At 46.2% G+C, this 24,333-nt stretch overlaps 1 protein-coding gene across 1 annotated transcript in view; it reads right to left on the bottom strand.

Moving 5' to 3' along the window:
• The window catches only part of COP1 (COP1 E3 ubiquitin ligase), a 183,046-nt gene that overhangs the window by 116,516 nt on the left and 42,197 nt on the right, over positions 1-24,333 (bottom strand). The window contains exons 8-11 of the mRNA XM_069737804.1: positions 23,309-23,385; positions 22,844-22,901; positions 21,736-21,850; positions 14,965-15,100 (exon numbers count right to left, since the gene is read on the bottom strand). Coding sequence (XP_069593905.1) covers positions 14,965-15,100; positions 21,736-21,850; positions 22,844-22,901; positions 23,309-23,385 — 386 coding nt within the window. The remainder of the gene's footprint in view (positions 1-14,964; positions 15,101-21,735; positions 21,851-22,843; positions 22,902-23,308; positions 23,386-24,333) is intronic.

Genomic DNA, 24,333 nt, shown 5'->3' with positions numbered 1-24,333 from the left:
AAGGCAAAGACCCAAACCCAACGTCCTGTAGGAAGGCAAAGACCCAACCCAACTTCCTGTAGGAAGGCAAAGACCCGCCCTCACTTCCAGCAGGGAGGCAAAGACCCACCCCCACGTCTTCTATTAGAGATGGATTTTACTTGACAGCAGACAGAAAGGAGACACCAAGGACAGCAATTTTTTGTCATGAAAATGTAATTTGGGGGGAATAAACTGCTTTGAAGTGTTGTTAATCACTGAACTGACCATCAGATAAATTGAAAATTATATTTATAAGTTAAATCCAAACAACTAATTACTACCATGAGTTGTCATTCTATAGCTATAATTTCTTCATACAACACTGAATCACTACAAAAATTTTGAAAAAAGAAAATAAGCCCCGATTCTACATTACTGTTTGCTAAAGACCTAGTACTTCACATTGTAGAGACATAGGCATTGTAAATACCACCATATGGTGCCCTTGTACTGCACTTAATTATCTAGGCATTGTCCTAAAAACAATGCTTTCAGAGGACAAAATGACATAAAACAAGGCATAATTATTGGTATTTGGAAATGGGTAAAGGTACAGTAAAGTCCCACAATTCAGTCTAGGTGCAGGATTAGTGCTCTGTACGGTTACTAGGTTGAACACTGTTCCCGAGAGCTTGCTCTGGGCACTGGCAATTTAGAGGTTTCCTGCACCATCTGCTGGATAATGAGAGAAGCACCAGATACTTTCAGGGTGCAATGATACGTGTTGACAATAGCTGCAAAAACAAGGGCTTCTTGTGGGGTGAAAACCAGCAGCATGACGTACAGTTTGGCTGATCATGTGAAGCGTTGGTTGAATCTTGCACGATTCTTACTAAACTGATTATTGATGAGGAGTTTAAATCCACTAGAAAGAAAAGAGGACTCTAAATAGGAATGCAAAATGTGGTCACTTTCAGCCAATTTATTAATGTTCATCGAAATTATACAACTAACAGAAACCAGGACGTCACTGTGAAACCCAACTGCTATAGCAGGAAGCCTCACTACGTTACCTAGATGTGCAATTTACAGAAAATGTTTTCTGCATATGGACAATTGTAAGGAGCATTGCTGGAGAGTGTCATGTCTTAGCCACATGTACATAGATTGTGTCGAGTCTGATCAAGTTAGAAAGGGATATAGGTTACAAATTACTAAAGTCATGCGATTACAGCAGCCTCAGCACGGTTTTATAAGGAATCAATCAGCAAGATTTCATGCGATTACAGCAGCCTCAGCAGTTTTATAAGGAATCAATCAGCAAGATTTCATGCGATTACAGCAGCCTCAGCAGTTTTATAAGGAATCAATCAGCAAGATTTCATGCGATTACAGCAGCCTCAGCAGTTTTATAAGGAATCAATCAGCAAGATTTCATGCGATTACAGCAGCCTCAGCACGGTTTTATAAGGAATCAATCAGCAAGATTTCATGCGATTACAGCAGCCTCAGCAGTTTTATAAGGAATCAATCAGCAAGATTTCATGCGATTACAGCAGCCTCAGCACGGTTTTATAAGGAATCCATCAGCAAGATTTCATGCGATTACAGCAGCCTCAGCACGGTTTTATAAGGAGTCAGTCAGCAAGATTTCATGCGATTACAGCAGCCTCAGCACGGTTTTATAAGGAGTCAGTCGGCAAGATTTCATGCGATTACAGCAGCCTCAGCACGGTTTTATGAGGAATCAATCAGCAACATTTCATGCGATTACAGCAGCCTCAGCACGGTTTTATAAGGAATCAATCAGCAAGATTTCATGCGACTACAGCAGCCTCAGCGCGGTTTTATAAGGAATCAATCAGCAAGACTTCATGCGACTACAGCAGCCTCAGCACGGTTTTATAAGGAATCAATCAGCAAGACTTCATGCGACTACAGCAGCCTCAGCGCGGTTTTATAAGGAATCAATCAGCAAGACTTCATGCGACTACAGCAGCCTCAGCACTGTTTTATAAGGAATCAATCAGCAAGACTTCATGCGACTACAGCAGCCTCAGCACGGTTTTATAAGGAATCAATCAGCAAGACTTCATGCGATTACAGCAGCCTCAGCACGGTTTTATAAGGAATCAATCAGCAAGATTTCATGCGATTACAGCAGCCTCAGCACGGTTTTATAAGGAATCCATCAGCAAGATTTCATGCGATTACAGCAGCCTCAGCACGGTTTTATAAGGAATCAATCAGCAAGACTTCATGCGATTACAGCAGCCTCAGCACGGATTTATAAGGAATCAATCAGCAAGATTTCATGCGACTACAGCAGCCTCAGCATGGTTTTATAAGGAATCAATCAGCAAGATTTCATGCGATTACAGCAGCCTCAGCACTGTTTTATAAGGAATCAATCAGCAAGACTTCATGCGACTACAGCAGCCTCAGCGCGGTTTTATAAGGAATCAATCAGCAAGACTTCATGCGACTACAGCAGCCTCAGCACGGTTTTATAAGGAATCAATCAGCAAGATTTCATGCAATTACAGCAGCCTCAGCACGGTTTTATAAGGAATCAATCAGCAAGATTTCATGCGATTACAGCAGCCTCAGCACGGTTTTATAAGGAATCAATCAGCAACATTTCATGCGATTACAGCAGCCTCAGCAGTTTTATAAGGAATCAATCAGCAAGATTTCATGCGATTACAGCAGCCTCAGCAGTTTTATAAGGAATCCATCAGCAAGATTTCATGCGACTACAGCAGCCTCAGCACGGTTTTATAAGGAATCCATCAGCAAGATTTCATGCGATTACAGCAGCCTCAGCACGGTTTTATAAGGAATCAATCAGCTAGATTTCATGCGATTACAGCAGCCTCAGCACGGTTTTATAAGGAATCAATCAGCAACATTTCATGCGATTACAGCAGCCTCAGCAGTTTTATAAGGAATCAATCAGCAAGATTTCATGCGATTACAGCAGCCTCAGCAGTTTTATAAGGAATCCATCAGCAAGATTTCATGCGACTACAGCAGCCTCAGCACGGTTTTATAAGGAATCCATCAGCAAGATTTCATGCGATTACAGCAGCCTCAGCACGGTTTTATAAGGAATCAATCAGCTAGATTTCATGCGATTACAGCAGCCTCAGCACGGTTTTATAAGGAATCCATCAGCAAGATTTCATGTCATTACAGCAGCCTCAGCACGGTTTTATAAGGAATCCATCAGCAAGATTTCATGCGATTACAGCAGCCTCAGCACGGTTTTATAAGGAATCAATCAGCAAGATTTCATGCGATTACAGCAGCCTCAGCACGGTTTTATAACGAATCAATCAGCAAGATTTCATGCGATTACAGCAGCCTCAGCACGGTTTTATAAGGAATCCATCAGCAAGATTTCATGCGATTACAGCAGCCTCAGCACGGTTTTATAAGGAATCCATCAGCAAGATTTCATGTAATTACAGCAGCCTCAGCACGGTTTTATAAGGAATCAATCAGCAAGATTTCATGCGATTACAGCAGCCTCAGCACGGTTTTATAAGGAATCAGTCAGCAAGATATCACCCCAAAACTATTTATATTTGAATGTAGCTCTTCCAAAAGACAAGTCCAGCAATACTTTTACATAGCCAGCCCATTTTTCTGATTTCTCAGTAACAGAGTCTATTTGTAGATCTGAAGCCTCTGTCACTCCGGCTCTATTCCCCAACCTGCGCCACCTTATCCTGCTGGACTGTCTCTATGATGTGTGACTTTAGGCTAAGGAGAATCGAGTCAGGCGGAAGGAGGTAGTGCTGGGCGGGGAATAGAGCTGGAGTGACAGATTTTAAAAAATGGTCCTTCAGCCTCAGTTGCACACTAATTGAAACGCTGATTTCTCAATAACGGAGGAAAGGACTGGTCATGTAAAGGTATTGATGGACTAGTCTTTGAAAGAGCTACATGTACATATAAATAGTTTGGTGTGTGAAATCCTGATGATGGATTCCCTTTAAGCAGGAAGGGACTGGAAAGTCTAAAGTGAACTGGCAGGCTTTTAGAAAAAGCGATTGTGATGGCTCTGCAGCTCTCCTATACGTGTAACACTGGTAGACAGGGATAGCATTAGGAAGAACAAGAGGTCTGCAGCACAAACGCCTGAACTTTAAAGGGAAAGGCTTCACAAGAGATACGGAGATCTCAGTGCATTGTGAAGTGCTTGCTTTCCACTGAAGGTCTTCTTTGATGTAATGCAATCATTCTCTACGGCCCAGTCCCAGCCGGCGACACCGTGTTGCTTGGTGGGCAATGGCTGCTGTCGTGTAGTCAATATCTAAAGCCAAAATAGATATTCAACTTTATTTCTTCACTAAATCTGTGAACTCAAGTCTAGTGAGATCCTCACCTAGTACAAGTACTATCCCACATCCAAAATTACACTAAATAGAATTCTAATATTAAAAGCCTTTTCCTTTCGAAACAAAAAAAACAAAAAAACAAAAAAAAAAACCACTACTTTCCCAATCCTACTATATATCCGGTTGTTAGTTCACAAATTACTAAATTTCCTTGAATGTCGGACTTGGTATTATAAGGTGTGTTATTAGATTATTTTATAGTCTTACCAGTGGGCAAAAATGATGCAACAGATTAGTGTGGGCTAATTGGAATAATGAGGGTCAGGTTAGAAGGGCATGCTTTGCGGCCATCTCCACGGCTCGTGCACCTATTTATAGTGAAGATTCGTTTCCTTGAACATCGGACGTGAGAGCTGAAGCGCAGATTGGAAATCGTAAAAGTGCAGAAACGTTTTGCTGGCTGATAAATATCTAAACCTGAGAGCTTTGTCCTACTGAAAATCCCTCTAGTCATATCCAGAAGTGAAGGCTGGTGACCCCCGTGCACATGGCGGTGGGGACGTCGCCTTGAGAAGTGACCCAGCACATGTGATTAATACAGATGTTCCCCAAGGCAGCTCTGTCCTAAAGAAGGCAAATTAGAGGTCGGCCCCCTGTGGAGAGTCGATGTCTGCGACATTGACCTTACTGCCGGTGACTCTTTTGGATATGAAGGAAAGGACATAAAAGAGCAGGAGCTGAATGTCCTCTACTGGGAGCTGCAAACGAAGAGCGGCTGAAAGCGATCTGTCCACCCGAGTCTTGGGCTTTCTACCGTCCACCGATTCTTTGTGCCCTTCTACCTTTGGGGGAATACATTTACATAATCATCTCTTTCAACATTCCTCATAGTTCAGATTGATGTGTAACTGAGAATTTACATAAATGCTCCTTTCTGTGGCTCAACTTTTAGACTATGTGCACACGTTGCGGATTAGCCTTAGGAATTTCTGGTGCGGATTCTGCCTCTACTGGCAGAAAACGCACCTGCGGATTTGTCACGTTTTTTGTGCGGTTCCGCAGCGTTTTGTGTGCGTGTTTTCTGAGTTTTTTTTGCGGATTTGCTGCGGTTTTTACCCCTGCGGTTATCTATAATGGAATGGGTACAAAAACGCTGCAGATTTGCAAAAAAATAGTGACATGCTACTTCTTTTAAACCGCAGCGTTTCCGCAGCGGATTTTCCGCAAAGTGTGCACAACATTTTTTTTTCTCATTCATTTACATTGTACTGTAAATCAATTGCGGATCTGCAGCGTTTCTGCACCTCAAAAAACGCAGCAGATCCGCAGACAATCCGCAACGTGTGCACATACCCCTATAAAGGGACAGAATCATTCTTTAACTATTTTACAAGAAGGATATGGAGCAATACACCAAGACAAGGAAAAAAAAAAAAGATGAATTTTAAATTTATTGTGAAAAGTGTTGCTAGTAACACGCATTCACATTAAAGGTGCAGGGTAAAAGCACCTTAAGTCCCTAATTCAGCAAGACTAGAAGAGGCGCCAGATTCATTAAGAGGTGCGCACCTCAATGAGTCAGGTGAAGCACAGACTGTCATGCGCCTCGCTACAAGCCTTACTCTACTGTGGAAAGAGGAATGCACTCACCGATCTTGTAAAATCCAATCCTTTATTTTAACGCATGGACAGACTTAGCAGGGAGGGTGTGGAGGATGACGGACGACGGCCGGGGGTCCCCAAGGGCAATTTTAAATGTAGCCAATGCAGTTTTTGCTCATTACATCTTACAGGGGATAGAATACAGGTGGGTCCCATTAATCATCAAGTCCGAGATTTTATCTCATGTCGGACCACATATGTTGTATATATAATCTTTTGCCCATGTGGGTTTTTCTACATGGGTAAAACAATCCGCCCCTTATTTATAAGAATCAGAGAGCACTTAAACTCCATACGTACCGGAAAGAGGGTTCCCCGTTTGATTTCTCATGTAAAGCAGGCACATGCAGGGGGACATAAACGCATTACGTTTTGCGGGTCTAGAACGTGTAAATACACCACGCCATGGAGGAGATTGGCATCGGCTTCTCTTGAGAAGAGAAGCCAGGTGGATATTACGTACGAATGCCACTGGACCCGCGGGACTTAACGATAAAGTCGATATGGCAGTATTTTTGTGAAGTGACTCTTTCTAACGGTCTTGTAACAATCTTGTGATTTATCTTTTGTACTATTGTTTTAAATTTTTATTTTAAGTCACATGTACATTGTTTCGTAAGGCGGAGTTAATGATCTGGACGCAGGCTGTGTGGGAGTTTACCTTGAACCTGCACAGGTGAAAAGGGACCTCCCCACTTCCTGCCTCCATCAGGACCCAAAGAAGTGCTCGTCTGCGCGAAACGGCTGTCGTCAGTCATCCTCCACACCCCTCCCTGCTAAGTCTGTCCATGCGTTAAAATAAAGGATTGGATTTTACAAGATCGGTGAGTGCGTTCCTCTTTCTCTTCTTATGTATGGAAATTCATCGTCTTGCAACTATTGGATGCTGCACCACTTATCAGTCAACAGGGACCGGCAGCATGGTTTGGCTATTTGATTTGGCATTCTAAGTGCAGCTGTGCGGACGTGCTTTCTCTTTCTATGTGGTTACTCTAGTGTAGGACTGGAGTAAGATTTGTGGTGTAAGGAAGTCCACCGCTTGTCATGAACTTCAAGAGCGGGATTGATCCCTCCTACTTCCCACCCCAGCTGCACCCACTTTGTCAGAAAAGTATTTTGTGCCGACTTTGTGACTTTTCAAAGTTTTTCAAGACCGTTTTATTGCATAAAAGGCCCCTATACACGTTATACTAATGGACGTCTGGCTTCAGACCAGTGCTCACAAGCTATACAGGAATAAAATAAAAACAAAAAAAAAACCTTGTAAGCACTCTGCTCCTGGCCTAGGAAAAAGGCCACCTCTGTTAGAATGAAGAGGTGGCTGGTAACCTAGGGAATGAACAGTAAACTGTAGGATTAAAAATTCCTCAGTTCTTGAAAATGGAAGTTTTTTTTTTTTTTTTTTAATAGCCGGTAAATTGCCAAGTTGATTATTTTTTCAAGCACTGACATTTTAACAATTTAAGATAAGATTTTCCACTTTAAAAAGGCGTCTTCCACTACAATGGTTTTGCTAACACCACTACCAATCTGCTGTTACCATGTTTTTTTTTAGTGCAAACTAACTGTTCACCTGAATAAGAGCGAGAGTAATCAGACGTGGCCACTAAAACAGTGACATTGTGGGGGTATTCTGCGCCACACACATCACTGCCAGCCCAATGTTGGCGAATGGCGGTCTTCGCAGTAGTGCACCCATTAATATTGAAAGAAAAGGGAACCTCGCTACAGCCCCCAGTCTTGGCAGCATTAATAAAATGAATGACGTTAATAACAAATAACACTAGTGCATTTGAAAGTCGAAAAAAAGGTCAAAGCAAGTGAATAAAAGTAGCCTAGACAGAATAATTATATATTCTCGGAGTTCCAAAACAAGCAGATCTACACTAATGAGGATGGAACCTGAAGGCGAATTTACTCCACACGACTGGACAATTACCAAAGCGAGCCGCAGACAGATATTTCTGATCAGCAAGCAGGAGGAAATAAGACATTAAAAATGATTTGCCGGCTATCAGCTCCCAGTTTATCCCCTTTAAGCAAGATGTAACTTGTTATCTCGTTAAGCAGAGAGGAGCACCGGTACCGTACACATACCAATTATCCCCTTCTCTCTCTGGCTATGGAACATGCAAAAAAAGAAAGAAAAAAAAGAAATAACGCTCGGAAGATACAAGAGATCATCATTAGCCATGCTGTAAAAAGACGGGTACATTTGTGCAGATTTTATAAATAAAACAATTCATTCATTGGTAACATCCTGTTCTCAAGATCTTACAAAACACGTTATTAAAAGTACATCCAGAAATGAATTGTAGGTGTGCGGAGCAGCTCCGGGGTCACGTCCAGCAAAAAGAGCCGCTAACAAAGGAATTTATGAGAATGTGTCTGCAGAATTTATACTCAAATTCGTAAGGATGATTGGCTATTATCTGCCTTGTTACGGCCAATGGTGCAGATGCCATGTAGAGGTGGAAACACTTTGCGGAAGGCTCATGTTGGGTGGTGGAATGGGCTCGGTACCTATATTTAGAAGCCAAATTTAGCTTTTTAAAAAGGGATAGTCTATATTACCCAAAATACCAATATATCAGGTTTCATAACTTATTTATAATTTCCAAAATTGCCCCCGAATGCTACACTCAGAGGTCAACGTGACCTGTGTCTTTGTTTCTGCACCCCCGGTCTGCCCGCCCGCATTCCCCCCTCGTCTGCCCGCCCGCGTTACCCCTCGTCTGTCCGCCCGCCCGCGTTCCCCCCTCGTCCGCCCGCCCGCGTTCCCCCCTCGTCCGCCCGCCCGCGTTCCCCCCTCGTCCGCCCGCCCGCGTTCCCCCCTCGTCCGCCCGCCCGCGTTCCCCCCTCGTCCGCCCACCCGCGTTCCCCCCTCGTCCGCCCACCCGCGTTCCCTCCTCGTCCGCCCACCCGCGTTCCCTCCTCGTCCGCCCACCCGCGTTCCCTCCTCGTCCGCCCACCCGCATTCCCTCCTTGTCTGCCCACCCTTGGTTATGTCACCAACAAGCGACAAAACCCCTGACCTGAAGATGTGACGTTCATAATGACGTAAGGGTGCCGAGAAGTTATTTTCTGTTGAAAGAATGACTGTGCCTTCACAGATGCCGCACAAATTTGCTGAATCCACAAATGTGTGGAGTGGAAGAAAACCGCACGCCTTGTCTAACAGAATAAAACCGGGTATGTGCAGCTCAGCAGGTAAAGTCTGGGGGGAGGGGTGGGTTGGTAACCAATGCAGCCGCACAGGGACCGAAGAGGTAAGGGGGCCCATTTCTACCTCCAAAGCAGGTGCATTAGTGCATTATGATGAGCTATCGGACTGCGAAGGGCCCACATATTGTTCTTTCACAGGGGCCTTCTTCTGTCTGTGTCCATCAGTATGAAACCCGCAAGGGACACTGGGAACCGTAATTTCAGATGACATGTCCACCACTGCGGCACACAGCAGGAAAGCAGAAAACAAAAACATTTTTTTTTTAGTTTTTTGATTCACTTAAGAGGGTAAGTAGATGCTTATTGCTAATTTGTCATAGTAAATGTTAATTCATTCATCGTTGTAAACTTTTTTTTTTTGTAGTGCTACGACAGTTGCAACCATCTTTTTATTTCACGAACACATCAACAATTAGGCACAGTCTTGCTTGAATATATTCAACTCTTTTGGGACTTCAATTCTCGTGCAAACCTTTGTGTCTCCATGGTAACAGACTACAAACAAACCATGTGAAGTCAGATCCTGTTGCATTTCCTTCCACAACTTGTCCCATACTTCTGGCTAATGCATTCCTCATTTATAAAAAATATATATTTTTTTTTATTATTTACAGCATGCATGAATTAGGGATTACGGGTTATGGTTTAGCTTGGTTGTGGGAGGTTTATTTCTTTTTTTTTTTTTATGTAGCCATTGAAAATTTTAAAAGACAAAGTTTTTAACTTTTTGTTGACATTAAGGGTATGTGCACACGCTGCGGATTTTGCTGCGGATCCGCAGCGTTTCCACAGCTGTGGATCCGCAGCGGTTTCCCATGAGTTTACAGTACCATGGTAGCCTATGGGAAACAAAATCCGCAGTGCACACGCTGCGGAAAAAAAACGCGCGGAAACGCAGCGGTTTATATTCCGCAGCATGTCAATTCTTTGTGCGGATTCCGCTGCGGTTTTGCACTGCGGTTTTTCCAAATACGCTGCGGAGAAATCCGCAGTCCTCCAGAATACGTGTGCACATACCCTAAAGCCCCTGTTTTAATAGAGTTGATTGGAGGGGGAGGGGTTGGTCGTGGGAACAAAACAATTGGTCATCCAAGGGGTAGAAGCACTCGTGTCTTCCTTCAGCAAAGCAAAAACGACATTTGGACCCCATAGACTTTTGTTTGAGCCGCTATGGTAGTCACAATCAGGATTATGCATTTCAAGTCCCGAAAGCAGTGCTGTTTGCTGCACAACAGGCGAGCAATCATATTATCTGCGCTCCGCAATCAGGAAGCGCCAGACTATTACGTATGCTCACAGAGCGCCTCTTACTGGCATTTCATTCATGGAGACTGTGATAATTGCCCTTCCAGATACACGGAGTTCATTTGCAAAAAGCAGTATCACTGCAACCTTGGATTTCTTCCTGCTCAGCGAGGATGTGAATCGGTTCAGAAGGTCTTCATTTCCACCCATCCGCGCGCTATCATACATAAACAAGTCGTATACGTATATATATCCTTTACTGTACTAACAAGACGTGAAAGCGAGTGTTCGCAGGACGGCAATGACAGATGGGAACTTATTAGCGGAATAAAACATCTGAGTGGCGGTCTTACACGAGGAGACAATTCTTGTTAAGATGCAACATTGATTCCTTTTCTTGCAAATAAATCTCTTGCTCGTCACTTCTGCAACTTCACTTGCTGACCCTCCAATTTTAGCGGGGGATCAAGGTTGGATACATCAAAGGCTCGACACAAGCACCAGGAAGCTTTCTGCTGCCTACTGACAAACTGACTTATTTTAGAAGCACTGACTTTTAACCATTGAGGGCTGTTTACTCCGGCAATGTTTCCTACAATGAGATCTCGCTGGATGAGAGTGGTGTACCGCACATGAGAAACCTGGCGATGAACTGCACAAAGCCTTCCGGTGACAATCTAGGAGACGATCCTGCTGCGTAGGCTCCAATTATAGGAAAGGAGAGAGCGTCAGATTGAGCAAACAGGCGAAGAAAGCGTTCCTAATGACTTGGGGAACCGACATGGTCCTAGCGATACAAGTCCAATTATCCAGCATGCAGACTGCCTCTAATGCCCAAGGCCAGCTAATATTCCCGGATATGGTCAGCTATGGGGGTCGTCTCGGCTTTGTCTTCAGATCCAGCACCTGAGGAAGCCCAAACTTCTAAACTCTCGGTATACAAACAAGTGAAGAACATCCGACCCTCCAGTGCAGTCTTTCACGACAGATTCTCTCCAAAGGGAAACGCTCAGTGAGTAAACCACCGGCATAATGTGAAGACCCAGTATGGCAAAGTATTATTGGTTTACATTAACATATCAATCACCTGAAGAATGAGTTAAACCATTGTTCTCAGCAGCACGTTGTCCTGTAGAAACCGGCGATGTGCTGCAGAGATTATTTTTTTGTGCACAGAATTCTGGTCGGCCATTAAGCGCCCTCCGATCGGCTTGCAGTGAGCAGTCAGAGATTGTTCAACCGCCGCAGTCAGCAGGTGTCCATGCATCTTTACACCCCGATATCAACCGCATCTCAACATCTGGCGCAAGTGAGGAGCGGGATGTATGAGGCAGACTCAGAGGCTGAGCCTGCACCAAACACAGCAAAAGATGGCTGTGCTACTTAGGCAGCATTTGCTTTAATATCAGAGAGCTGAGCTCCACATGCTGCAGTCAATCTCAGACAGCGGCATTTAAAGACCACAAACCAGGAACATGCACGTCATTCCAAGCTATATCGGGGTGCTGATGGGTTTACATGGCGGCAGGAGGTCCGTGCAAGGCCTTTGTGTCTGACATGATGCTGCTCCTGGTATGCTCCTTTATACACCGCTTAAATCCACCGGCATCAGGGGCTTATCTACAGCATTCTGTAATGCTGTAGATAAGCCCTCGATGTAACCTGAAAGATGAGAAAAAGAGGTTATATTATACTCACTTGGGGGGGGGGGCGGTCCCGGTACGATGGGCGTCGCTGTCCGGCGCCTCCTATCTTCTTACGATGACGTCCTCTTCTTGTCTTCACGCTGCGGCTCCGGCGCAGGCGTACTCTGTCTGCCCTGTTGAGGGCAGAGCAAAGTACTGCAGTGCGCAGGTACTGGGCCTCTCTGACCTTTCCCGGCACCTGCGCACTGCAGTACTTTGCTCTGCCCTCAACATGGTAGACAAAGTACGCCTACGCCGGAGCCGCAGCGTGAATACAAGAAGAAGACATCATCGTAAGAAGATGGGAGGCCCCGGACAGGACCGCGACGCCCATCGGACCGCACCGCAGCGGGACCGCCCCTGGGTGAGTATAATCTAACCTCTTTTTCTCATCTTTCAGGTTACATCGGGGGCTTATCTACAGCAATACAGAATGCTGTAGATAAGCCCCTGATGCTGGTGGGCTTAACTCAACTTCGATTTTGGGGGGTGACAGGTTCCCTTTAAGACCCCAATAATCGACATGTGAATGTATATGCTCCAAGCAAAATAGGAACACAGCTAAAAAGTTGTCCAATTCTGCACACCCCTTGCTGAACCCACTCAGGGCCCCACAGAAAAGAAATCAGTGTACACACACTGATAATACACACACACATGGATAAGACACACACACACACGGATAATACACACACACACGGATAATACACACGGATAATATACATACTCGCCTGTAATATCACAAGACATTTCCAGACTGACGGCTTCTTCTGTCAAACAGGACAGAGACACACACACAGAAAATACAGGTACACACATACACATGGATAATACACACGGATAATCCACACACACACACACACGGATAATAAACACACACAATACATACACACACAATACACATGGATAATACATATGGATAATACACACACAATACACACAGATAATACACACGGATAATACACACACAATACACATAGATAATACACAAACTGATAATACACACACGGATAATACACACACGGCTAATACACACGGCTAATACACACACAATACACACACGCGGCTAATACACACACTTGCCTGTAATATCACAAGACATTTCTAGACTGACGGCTTCTTCTGTCAAACAGGACAGAGAGACACACAGAAAATACAGGTACACACATACACATGGATAATACACACGGATAATACACACACACACACGGATAATAAACACACACGGATAATACACACAATACACACACACACACAATACACATGGATAATACACAAACTGATAATACACACACGGATAATATACACACGGCTAATACACACGGCTAATACACACGGCTAATACACACACAATACATACACAATACACACACACGGCTAATGCACACACTTGCCTGTGATATCACAAGACATTTCTAGACTGACGGCTTCTTCTGTCAAACAGGACAGAGAGACACACACAGAAAATACAGGTACACACATACACATGGATAATACACACGGATAATCCACACAATACACGGATAATACACAGATAATACACACACACACGGATAATACACACACACACGGATAATACACACACAGAAAATACACACTCACACAGATAATACACACACACAGAAAATACACACACACAGAAATACACACACACACACAAATACACACACACAGATAATACACACACACACAGATAATACACACACACAGATAATACACACACAGATAATACACACACACAGATAATACACACACAGATAATACACACACACACACAAATACACACACTCACAGATAATACACACTCACAGATAATACACACACTCACAGATAATACACACACTCACAGATAATACACACACTCACAGATAATACACACACTCACAGATAATACACACACTCACAGATAATACACACACTCACAGATAATACACACACTCACAGATAATACACACTCACAGATAATACACACACTCACAGATAATACACACACTCACACAGATAATACACACACACAGATAATACACACACACACACAGATAATACACACACAGATAATACACACACACACAAATACACACACAAATACATACACACAGATAATACACACACACACAGATAATACACACACACACAGATAATACACACACACACAGATAATACACACACACACAGATAATACACACACACACAGATAATACACACACACACAGATAATACACACACACACAGATAATACACACACACACAGATAATACACACACAGATAATACACACACAGATAATACACACACAGATAATACACACACAGATAATACACACACAGATAATACACACACAGATAATACACACACAGATAATACACACACACAGATAATACACACATAATGCACACACTCGCCTGTAATATCACAAGACATTTCTAGACTGACGGCTTCTTCTGCCAAACAGGACAGAAAGGTGTGCCAAGAGCGCCACCAAGTGTCACCAGCTGGAATAACCGTTGGCACTGATTTCTGGAGGCAGATATATACATCATGGGAGAAAAATTTCTACGCTGCAATAATAAATCAGTAAATAAAATCCAATGGCAGCTAAACAGCGATAAATCTGTCATTCTGGCGAAGCATTGCTGCGAGTGGGTGACAAATCACGGCGCGGCTCTCACTTAAGGCCTAAAATGTGCAGGTAAATGGGATTCTGCGGATTATGTAATTTCAAATGGGCTGGAAGCAACAGAGACATTTAACCCATTCGCATCCACAAAGAAGATCTAGAAAGGTCGATCTGCACAACACAGGTGTCATGTCCCACCGTCCGCGCAGACGTGGCGGGCTTACCTGGACACAATGCTGGAGCCATTATACAGGTCACTGGCATAGGAGAGGGTGGCGAGAGGGCGCACAGAGTTATAGCGGGTGAATTTGGATAAACACTCTTGAAACTCATCCAACTGACTCACTGTCCGACTGTCATCTGGGAAGAAAGGAGGCGAAAGGTGAAAACACAGAACAAAGCACAGCTTACACAAGTCCTATGTGCCCCGTAAATGGCAGAGGGTTAATGGGGACCTGTCCGCGCTCCTGACATGTCACTTTAATAGATACTTCCATTGTGGCGCCTGATTATTTGCAGATCGGTGGGACGACAGACCCCCACTGGTAAGAAGAGCAGTGTCAGCCAGGACGGGAATCTCACGAGCAGGGAAAGTTTCTGGCAATAGCTGTAAAAACATCTCTTTACCCATTATACACAGTAATATAAATCATTATATGGACGGTAGCGGCTCTTAAAGAGTCCACAAAATAACCCAGATGTCAGAACCTGCGCACCTGTCCAGCACCTGCTCGCTGAGAGATCTGTAGCCGTGATCACGAACATAAATCATGGACACTGTAAATCTGCCTGAAATTCAAAGACGGCCATGTACCGAATATTCTGCATGGGTCCAGATTTGCGGCCGGTGGCGGCTGTGTAAGAAGTCGCAAGAGGGAGAAATTGGAAACAGAAAAGTGTCTGGGAATGGATATGATGTGCAGAGGGGGCAGCTGCCGGGCTGGGGGTACGGAGCATCGGCATCCTGATCCCATTACCCAAAGGCTACGGAAGGCGCGCAGTGCTCGCAGGGGCTGATCAGGCAGCGGTGGGGTCTGCTTAGTCCTTACAATTTCCAGCTGCAAAAAGTGCAGTGGAGAAAGTGAATGCAAATACAGAGGACGATAAATGGGCTATAAATCAGAAAAAATCATGTTAAGCCGTCAGCTTCCCGCACTGACTGAGCGCCGGCCGTAAAGCACAGCGGTGACGTCACCGCTGTGCTCTGCTTTACAGCCGGCGCTGACACAGTCAGTGCGGGAAGCTGACGGCGAGGGACACGACAGACACCGGAATGTAAGTATGTAGTGTTTTTTTTTTTTACATTTACAATGGTAACCAGGGTAAACATCGGGTTACTAAGCGCGGCCCTGCGCTTAGTAACCCGATGTTTACCCTGGTTACCCGGGGACTTCGGCATCGTTGGTCGCTGGAGAGCTGTCTGTGTGACAGCTCCCCAGCGACCACACAACGACTAAACAGCAACGCTGCAGCGATCAGCATCGTTGTCTACATCGTTGTCTACATCGCTGCAGCGTCGCTTAATGTGCCGGTACCTTTACTGAAATCCCCCACAAGGGAAACAAACGCTAAGGTGCCTCCTATCAGCATTCCTCATCTCTATGAGCCAGGCTTTCCCTGGAGAAACAAAATGCCATTTCCGTATGCAGATGGTGGTGCGCCACTGATGATGGACAGTTTGGATCCAAATCATGGCTGAGCCGCTGGCTCGATCAGTACACTCTCTGGTTCTGTGAGTACAGGCGGCTTTGTCTATGATGCACTGGAAGAGCCCAGGGCGACTGAAGGCTGGTCGAACCAGCACTTACAAGCTCTATAGCAAAAAGCTATGCTATGCATCTTGGCTAGGAAAATGGCCACTACTGAAAACTGCAAAGGTGGGCGGCAACTTAAGCTACGAGCACTGAACAATAAAATGTCATTAAATTTCAAAGGATTTTTAATAAGAGGAAAAAGGCAAAATTTGCATTTTTTTTTACAAAAACTTTGCAATTTTCCCATGACAAATTAATGTGGCCCTTTAAGAAGATGACCATCAACATTCACATTGGGGTGTGACTGCACTGGGGTCATTAGCGAGTAATTAGAAAACCACACTAATTTGATTTGTATCGATACCACATGCTGGCGCACTACTTGAAAAGAAAAAGGAGATTTTTGTGTACTCACCGTAAAATCTCTTTCTCTTAGCCTCTAATTGGGGGACACAGGACCATGGGTGTTATGCTGCTGTCCACTAGGAGGCGACACTATGCATAATCTGAAAAAGATTAACCGTGGCTCCTCCTCTGCAGTATACACCCCTGCACGGCGTCAGCCTTCTCCAGTTTTGTGCAAAAGCAGTAGGAGGAACGTAACATGAATAACAACCATGCCTATAAGAAGGCAACTATGTACGAGCTCAAGAAAACAATATGAGAACTCGACAGTAACAACGGCCCGGAAAGGGCAACAGGGTGGGAGCGGTGTCCCCCAATTAGAGGCTAAGAGAAAGATTTTACGGTGAGTAAACAAAAATCTCCTTTACTCTGTCGCCTCATTGGGGGACACAGGACCATGGGACGTCCCGAAGCAGTCCCTGGGTGGGAAGCAATGGACGAATATTGTGTAGACAGGCCCCCACACTTGGGGCACCGCCGCCTGCAGAACACATCTACCCAGGCTCGCGTCCGCTGAGGACTGGGTATGAACCCTGTAGTGTTTAGTAAACGTGTGTAGGCTAGTCCAAGTGGCCGCCTTACACACTTGTTGTGCCGAAGCCTGGTGCCGAATGGCCAAGGAGGCCCCTACCGCCCGTGTAGAGTGTGCCGTAATACCAGCTGGAAGAGGAGAATTCTTAAGGCGGTAGGCCTCTTGTATGGTGGATTTGATCCACCTGGCAAGGGTAGCTTTGGAAGCTGGCAGACCCTTGCGGCCGCCTTCCGGAAGAAGGAAAAGAGAATCAGACCTCCGGAAGGACGCAGTCCTAGACACATATATACGCAATGCCCTGACAAGGTCAAGCGTATGCAAAGCCTTCTCCACTCTATGAACCGGGATCGGACAAAGGGATGGCAGTGAAATTTCCTCATTGAGGTGGAAGTTGGATACAACCTTCGGAAGGAAGGATGGGACCATACGAGAACTACCATGTCCTGGTGAAAAACCAGGAAGGACTGTCTGCAGGAGAGTGCTGTCAGTTCAGACAACCTGCATAACGAGGTGATTGCCACCAGGAAAAAAACACCTTCTGGGAGAGAAGGCGGAGCGGGACCTCCTTAAGGGGTTCGAAGGGTGGTTCCTGCAATGCTGTCAGGACCAGGTTGAGGTCCCACGTTTCTAGCGGTAGTCTGTAGGGGTAAACCAATCGGGAAACCCCTTGAAGAAAAGTCCTTACTTGCGGCTTGGTAGCAAGCGCCTTTGAAAAAGCACTGAGAGGGCAGACATCTGGCTCTTAAGCGAGCTCAGGGACAGCCTGGCCTCCAGACCCGAATGGAGAAAACCAAATACCTTGGGTAAGGAATAAGGGAGTGGAGTCTGGCCACGAGATTCGCACCAGGTAAAGAAAGCTTTGCAGGTATGGTAATAAATCTTGGCAGAGGCTGGCTTCCGTGCCCTGATCATGGTCCTAATGACGTCCGGCGAGAGCCCTGCCTGGGTTATAACCCAGGATTCAAGGGCCACACTGTCAAATTGAGGGCCCCTGAGTTCTGGTGGTAGAGCGGGCCTTGTGATAGAAGATCCGGGCGGTCGGGGAGGCGCCAGGGGGCGTCTGCTGTAAGTTGTACGATGTTGGCGTACAATGTACGTCTGGGCCAGTCCGGTGCAATTAGGATGGTTGGAACTCCCTCTTGCTTGATCTTCCTCACCACTCTGGATATCAGGGGGAGAGGTGGAAAAATGTACAGAAGCTGGAACTGGGTCCAGTCCTGAACCAGAGCATCTGCTCCGAGCGACCGCGGATCGTGTGCTCTGGCCATGAAGTTGGAGACCTTGGCATTGAAGTGGGATACTAATGGCATCCCCAGCGATGGCAGATCTGGCGAAAAATTTCGGGATAGAGAGACCACTCTCCCGAGTCTATTCCTTGTCGGCTGAGGAAGTCTGCTTCCCCGTTGTCCACACCCGGAATGTGGACCGCTGAGAGAACCGACCCTGTGTCCTCTGCCCAGTGGAGGATGTGTGACACTTCTCACATCGCCTGGGTACTGCGGGTCCCCCCTTGGTGATTCACATATGCCACAGCCGTGGTATTGTCCGACTGTATTCTGATGTGAGAGGCTGCCAGTAAGTGATGGAAGGCCCTCAATGCCAGGAGGATGGCACGAATTTCCAGGATGTTGATGGGCATGGTCGCTTCCACTGGGGACCACTTGTTCAGTGCCCTGTGGTGTAGGTGCACTACACCCCAACCCGTCAGGCTCGCATCGGTGGTCAGAGCCTTCCATTGACCTGTGAGAAAGGATTTCCCCTTTGCTAGCGAGGTTGGCTTGAGCCACCAGTGCAGGGACCTCCTGGTTGACGACGTTAGCCAGAACTCCCTGTCGAGAGAGAAAGGGTTCTTTTCCCAGGATTTGAGGATGGCTAGTTGGAGAGGCCTGAGGTGAAACCGGGCAAATGGGACCGCTTCTATTGCTGCCCCATCCTGCCGAGGACTCTCATGGCAAACCGGAGAGATCAAGGGGGTTTGCGGAGGAGGGTGCGAACTCCTAGGTGGAGAGCCAGTGCCTTCTCCTTGGGAAGCAGCACTAGACCCCTGGAGGTGTTGAATAGCATTCTCAGGAAGGTCAGAGACTGACTCGGGGTTGGTGATGACTTTTGTAGTTTGACTAACAAGCCCATGCGACTCAGTGTCGATTGTGATTGAGACACTGAGCTCGCAGTCCCTGAAGGTGGGAGCCTTGATGAGTAGATTGTCCAAGTATGGAACGACTACTATGCCTCTGGAGTGCAGGACGTCCATGGTGGCTGCCATGACTTTGGTAAACACTCTGGGAGCCGTGACGAGTCCGAACGGGAGAGCCACGAACTGGTAGTCTCCCTTCTCCATGGACGCAATGATGGACCAAAGGGACTCCATGCGGAAGTGACAGACCCGTACATATTTGTTGAGTTGTTTTAGGTCCAGTATGGGCCGCACGCTGCCTCATTTCTTCGGGACTACGAATAGATTGGAGTAGAACCCGCGGAAGCGCTCGGCCGTGGGGATCGGTACTATGATTCCTACTTGAAAAAGCGAGGAGACCGCTTGTCGGAAGGCACGAGCCTTGGCTGGTGGTTTTGGGGGGACAGGGAGGAAGAATCGGTCCGGTGGGTTGGAGGTGACCTCTATCTTGTATCCGGAAGACACTAGTTCCTTGACCCACCTGTCTTCTATAATAGGCAGCCAGGCTTGATGAAAGAGCAAAAGTCGGCCGCCTACGGGTGTGATGTCTTCCGGAGTCCGTGAGTCAAGATGAGGAGAAAGTCTGAGATTTTCCTCCTCTGGGCTTAAACTGGCCTGCTTTTGACTGCCAGGTCTTGTCCGACCTTTGCGTCGATCATGAGCTGTCCCTGCGTGGGGAACGGTTACGATTTTGTGCTTGACGCGAGACCAACCAGCACGAGGATTTCCGAAAGGATCGGAATCGAGTTTGGTTACGCTTCTTGTAAGTGCATTTAGGTTTCAGTTGGGGAAGAGAGGTACTCTTACCCCCGGTGGCGTTGGATATCATCGTGTCCAACTGTTCACCGAAAAGTCACCCACTGAGGTAGGGGAGGTGCGTGAGGGACTTCTTTGAGGCTGCGTCCGCTTTCCATTCCCGCAGCCAGAGGATACGCCGAATTGTGATGGCGTTTGATGCTATCCCCGCTACACCCCTTGCTGAATCCAGAGCTGCATGAAGCATGTAATCTGCTACGACTGCTATTTGAACAGCTTGGTCCGACAGCTCAGGAGCGGGTGCTTGGAGGCCAGCTTGTAAATTTTTGGCCCAGGCCAGAATGGCCTTGGCAGCCCAAACTGAAGAGAACGCAGGAGCCAGGGATGCCCCTGCAGCCTCGAAAATTGAACGAGCCATGCGTTCTACCTGCCGGTCTGCTGCATCCCTGAGGGTTGAGCTATCTGGCAGTGAAAGGAGGGTCTGTGCTGCTAGTCTAGAGACTGGGGGGGTCCACTTCTAGTGGGTCTGTCCATTCCTTGGTATCCCTCTGCGGGAAGGGGTACCTCGCCTCCAGATATTTGCGATTAGCGAATTTTTTCTCAGGCTGTGAGAGCTGCTTTTTAAGGATCGCCTTAAACTCTGGGTGGTTAGAGAAAACCTTAGGCAGCTTCAGATGTCCTTCAAAGAAAATCTTGTGTTCTGGGGCGTCTGGTGGCGGATCAGAAATGTCCAGCACCCGATGGATGGAAGAGTTTAAAGGGAACCTGTCACCTGAATTTGGCGGGACCGGTTTTCGGTCATATGGGCGGAGTTTTCAGGTGTTTGATTCACCCTTTCCTTACCCACTGGCTGCATGCTGGCCACAATATTGGATTGAAGTTCATTCTCTGTCCTCCGTAGTACACGCCTGCGCAAGTCCGAGGAAGGAGCCATGCCGGGAGTCTCACAGGAGACCCACTTTTCTTCATCTGCAATCCGTCGGAAAAAAAAACAGTAAAAATTTTTAGGTGTGCCTCCTATGCGACACTAAGCAAAAACTGGAGAAGGCTGACGCCGTCCAGGGGTGTATACTGCACAGGTGGAGCCACGGTTAATTTTTATGAGATTATGCATAGTGTGTCCTCCTAGTGGACAGCAGCATAACACCCATTGTCCTGTGTCCCCCAATGAGGCGACAGAGTAAAGTAGATTTTTGGCGGTAATGGTGGTATAGCAAGTCAGACTGGCAAGGGGTCTCCTGATCCAAACCGAACCCCCCCCCCCCATAGGGATACAAGTGGAGTTTGGTCAGGAGACCCCACAGATGGTCTTGGACCCACAGGAGAAAGCCTTTAAAGGAGCATTCACACAGGCGGGACATCGCTGCGCTCCTACCTGACACACGAGCCATTCTGGTAGAAAAGTAGCACTGCTCCAAGTCTTCAAAGTGTGCTGTAAGGCGTTTCCGGCGGGATGCCAGCGTGCTGTTATACCACGGCTGCTTTTTTGTCTGTGTGTAAGAAGGAGAAAGATTAGGAGATCAGCACATGGCCACGGTAAAGGGCCATTGACTGCTCGTTCTGCAGAGCCATCTCTCCTGACTCCGACAAACACGAGCGTGCGCTCAGCATTCGCTTGTCTTTAAAAGAGGTATTCCCATCTCCAAGATCCTATCCCAGTAAGTAGTATGTGCAGCAATAATAATATTAGCAATTAGAAATGTTCTTCGGATTAGCCATGTAGCTTTCCCCATGTGCAGGGCAGTCCAGCAGCTTCGGAATCCATGGCTATGAACACTCCTATAGTGACAGCAAGTTGCTAGCGGTCATAACCATGGATACCCTAAACTACTGCAATGCCCTGCACATGGGGTAAGCGACAAAGAAATGTATAGTTCTTCTGATAAGGTAATTGGAGGCATTTGCTATTATTATTATGCCTACTACACATTACACATTAGGATAGGATACTGTGATACCCCTTTAAAGCACCATCAGGTACAACTAACGTGGCACAGGAAGGATGCAAAATATCAAGAAAAGAAGATTCAGATAGTGAAATACAAGTATTAAGTAAACCAGACAAGTCGGGAGAGACGCCGACTCTGCCACACCTAAGGGCATTGATTATCTATTTGGCAAGTGGGCATTACCACTTACAGCCAACATATGGCCTGATTTGCCCATGGACCTCCGGGCCCGTATTCATCACTTACTGGACCCTCATTGACGCGGTTCTTATTCTATGAGCACATAGAAAATATCCACAGAAAAAGCTAAAAAGCGCCACCTGCAGGCTGTTAATGGTAATAACAGGAGAAAATCTGAGTATCTGGAGTTTTGGTTATTGTGATCTCAGATCACTGAAAACAGAAAGTTTATAGTTTGAGAATGGAAAAAAAAAAGTGAGAATGAAATAAAAGAATTGATGTGTTAACTCATTGGATAATACTTAATGACAAGGCGAAAACTGAAAAAGGAAAAAAAAGAAAAATGCAACTTACTTGGGAATTCCCACTGAATCCAGGCGGTTGGCTGTATTCTGTGGAATCGATCATGCTACTGCAAGGAAGAAGAAGTCGCACAATATAATAACCTAATCATTGAGTAATAAAAAAATATATATATTTTTTTTTGCGCAGCCATAGACTTGTTATAGGCGAGTCTTATCCGGATTACATGATGAGATTGAGCCTTAATACAGGGAATGCATAGGCGTTTGCCATTCATCAGACAGATGAAGCATTTGCCTGACTCCTTATTCTCAGGCTCCAGAACAATTTGCTTTCCTCCGTTTCTCTCGGCCATGTCGTCCTGAGATATCAGATCCTCCCGGCACCATCTAATCTACAGCGGACATTCTCAAGAGAAGGGAATTCACTCCCGTCATATAAAAAACTGCATGCGACAAGGAAAGCCATCACTTATTTCACGCAGTAAGGACCAGAGAAAAGAAATCAGAATATTACCTGTGTGATGGGGAAGGGGCCTCAAACTGTGGCACAGTGCTGTCCTCACTGCGGGGGGAATATAAGCCGCTCATCTCCTGCAACACAGCAGAAAATACATTTCACGGCACAGAAAAGTTACTGGAAACCGGATCGTTCCTGACTGCACCCAAACCACCAGCCCCAAGCTCATCCGCACAGCTCCCGGGGGCGAAGGGAAGCACAAGGCACCATTATCCCCTAGGTTTTTCATGTACATTATAGTCTAGGGCAGGGGTGTCAAACTGCATTCCTCGAGGGCTGCAAACAGGTCATGTTTTTAGGATTTCCTTGTACTGCACAGGTGATAATTTAATCACCTACACAAATAATGAGTTGGTGATTAAATTATCACCTGTGCAGTACAAGGAAATCCTGAAAACATGACCTGTTTGCAGCCCTCGAGGAATGCTGGTCTAGGGCCCTTTTCATGTGTCTGTTTTTTGCAGAATGGCCTGAAAAAATAAATAAAAGTAGCAAAAGATGTGAAAGGTTGGACTAATTTACGAACCAAACTTGATCATCTAAGTGAAGAAAAAAAGACGGACAGCTCACAGATGACCCCAATGTCTTGCACATTTTTCATCTACTGCAAGAAGCTTGGAAAATCTACGTCCCAATTCCACGAAGGGCCAACACGCCCACGCAAGGACCGACACGCCCACGCAAGGACCGACACGCCCACGCAAGGACCGACACGCCCACGCAAGGACCGACACGCCCACGCAAGGACCGACACGCAGGACCGACACGCCCACGCAGGACCGACACGCCCACGCAGGACCGACACGCTCACGCAAGGACCAACACGCCCACGCAAGGACCAACACGCCCACGCAAGGACCAACACGCCCACGCAAGGACCAACACGCCCACGCAAGGACCAACACGCCCACGCAAGGACCAACACTATTGATTTGGAATCTGGAATTTTGGGTGGGGAGAGGGAGATAAATATTGGCAGCATATTAGGTTAGAGAGGCATAAAAAGATCCTAACAGTAGATG

Source organism: Ranitomeya imitator, chromosome 8 (genome assembly GCF_032444005.1).
Source record: "Ranitomeya imitator isolate aRanImi1 chromosome 8, aRanImi1.pri, whole genome shotgun sequence".
In the NCBI taxonomy this organism is placed as follows: domain Eukaryota; kingdom Metazoa; phylum Chordata; class Amphibia; order Anura; family Dendrobatidae; genus Ranitomeya; species Ranitomeya imitator.
This window is presented reverse-complemented; position numbering and strand designations above follow the sequence as displayed.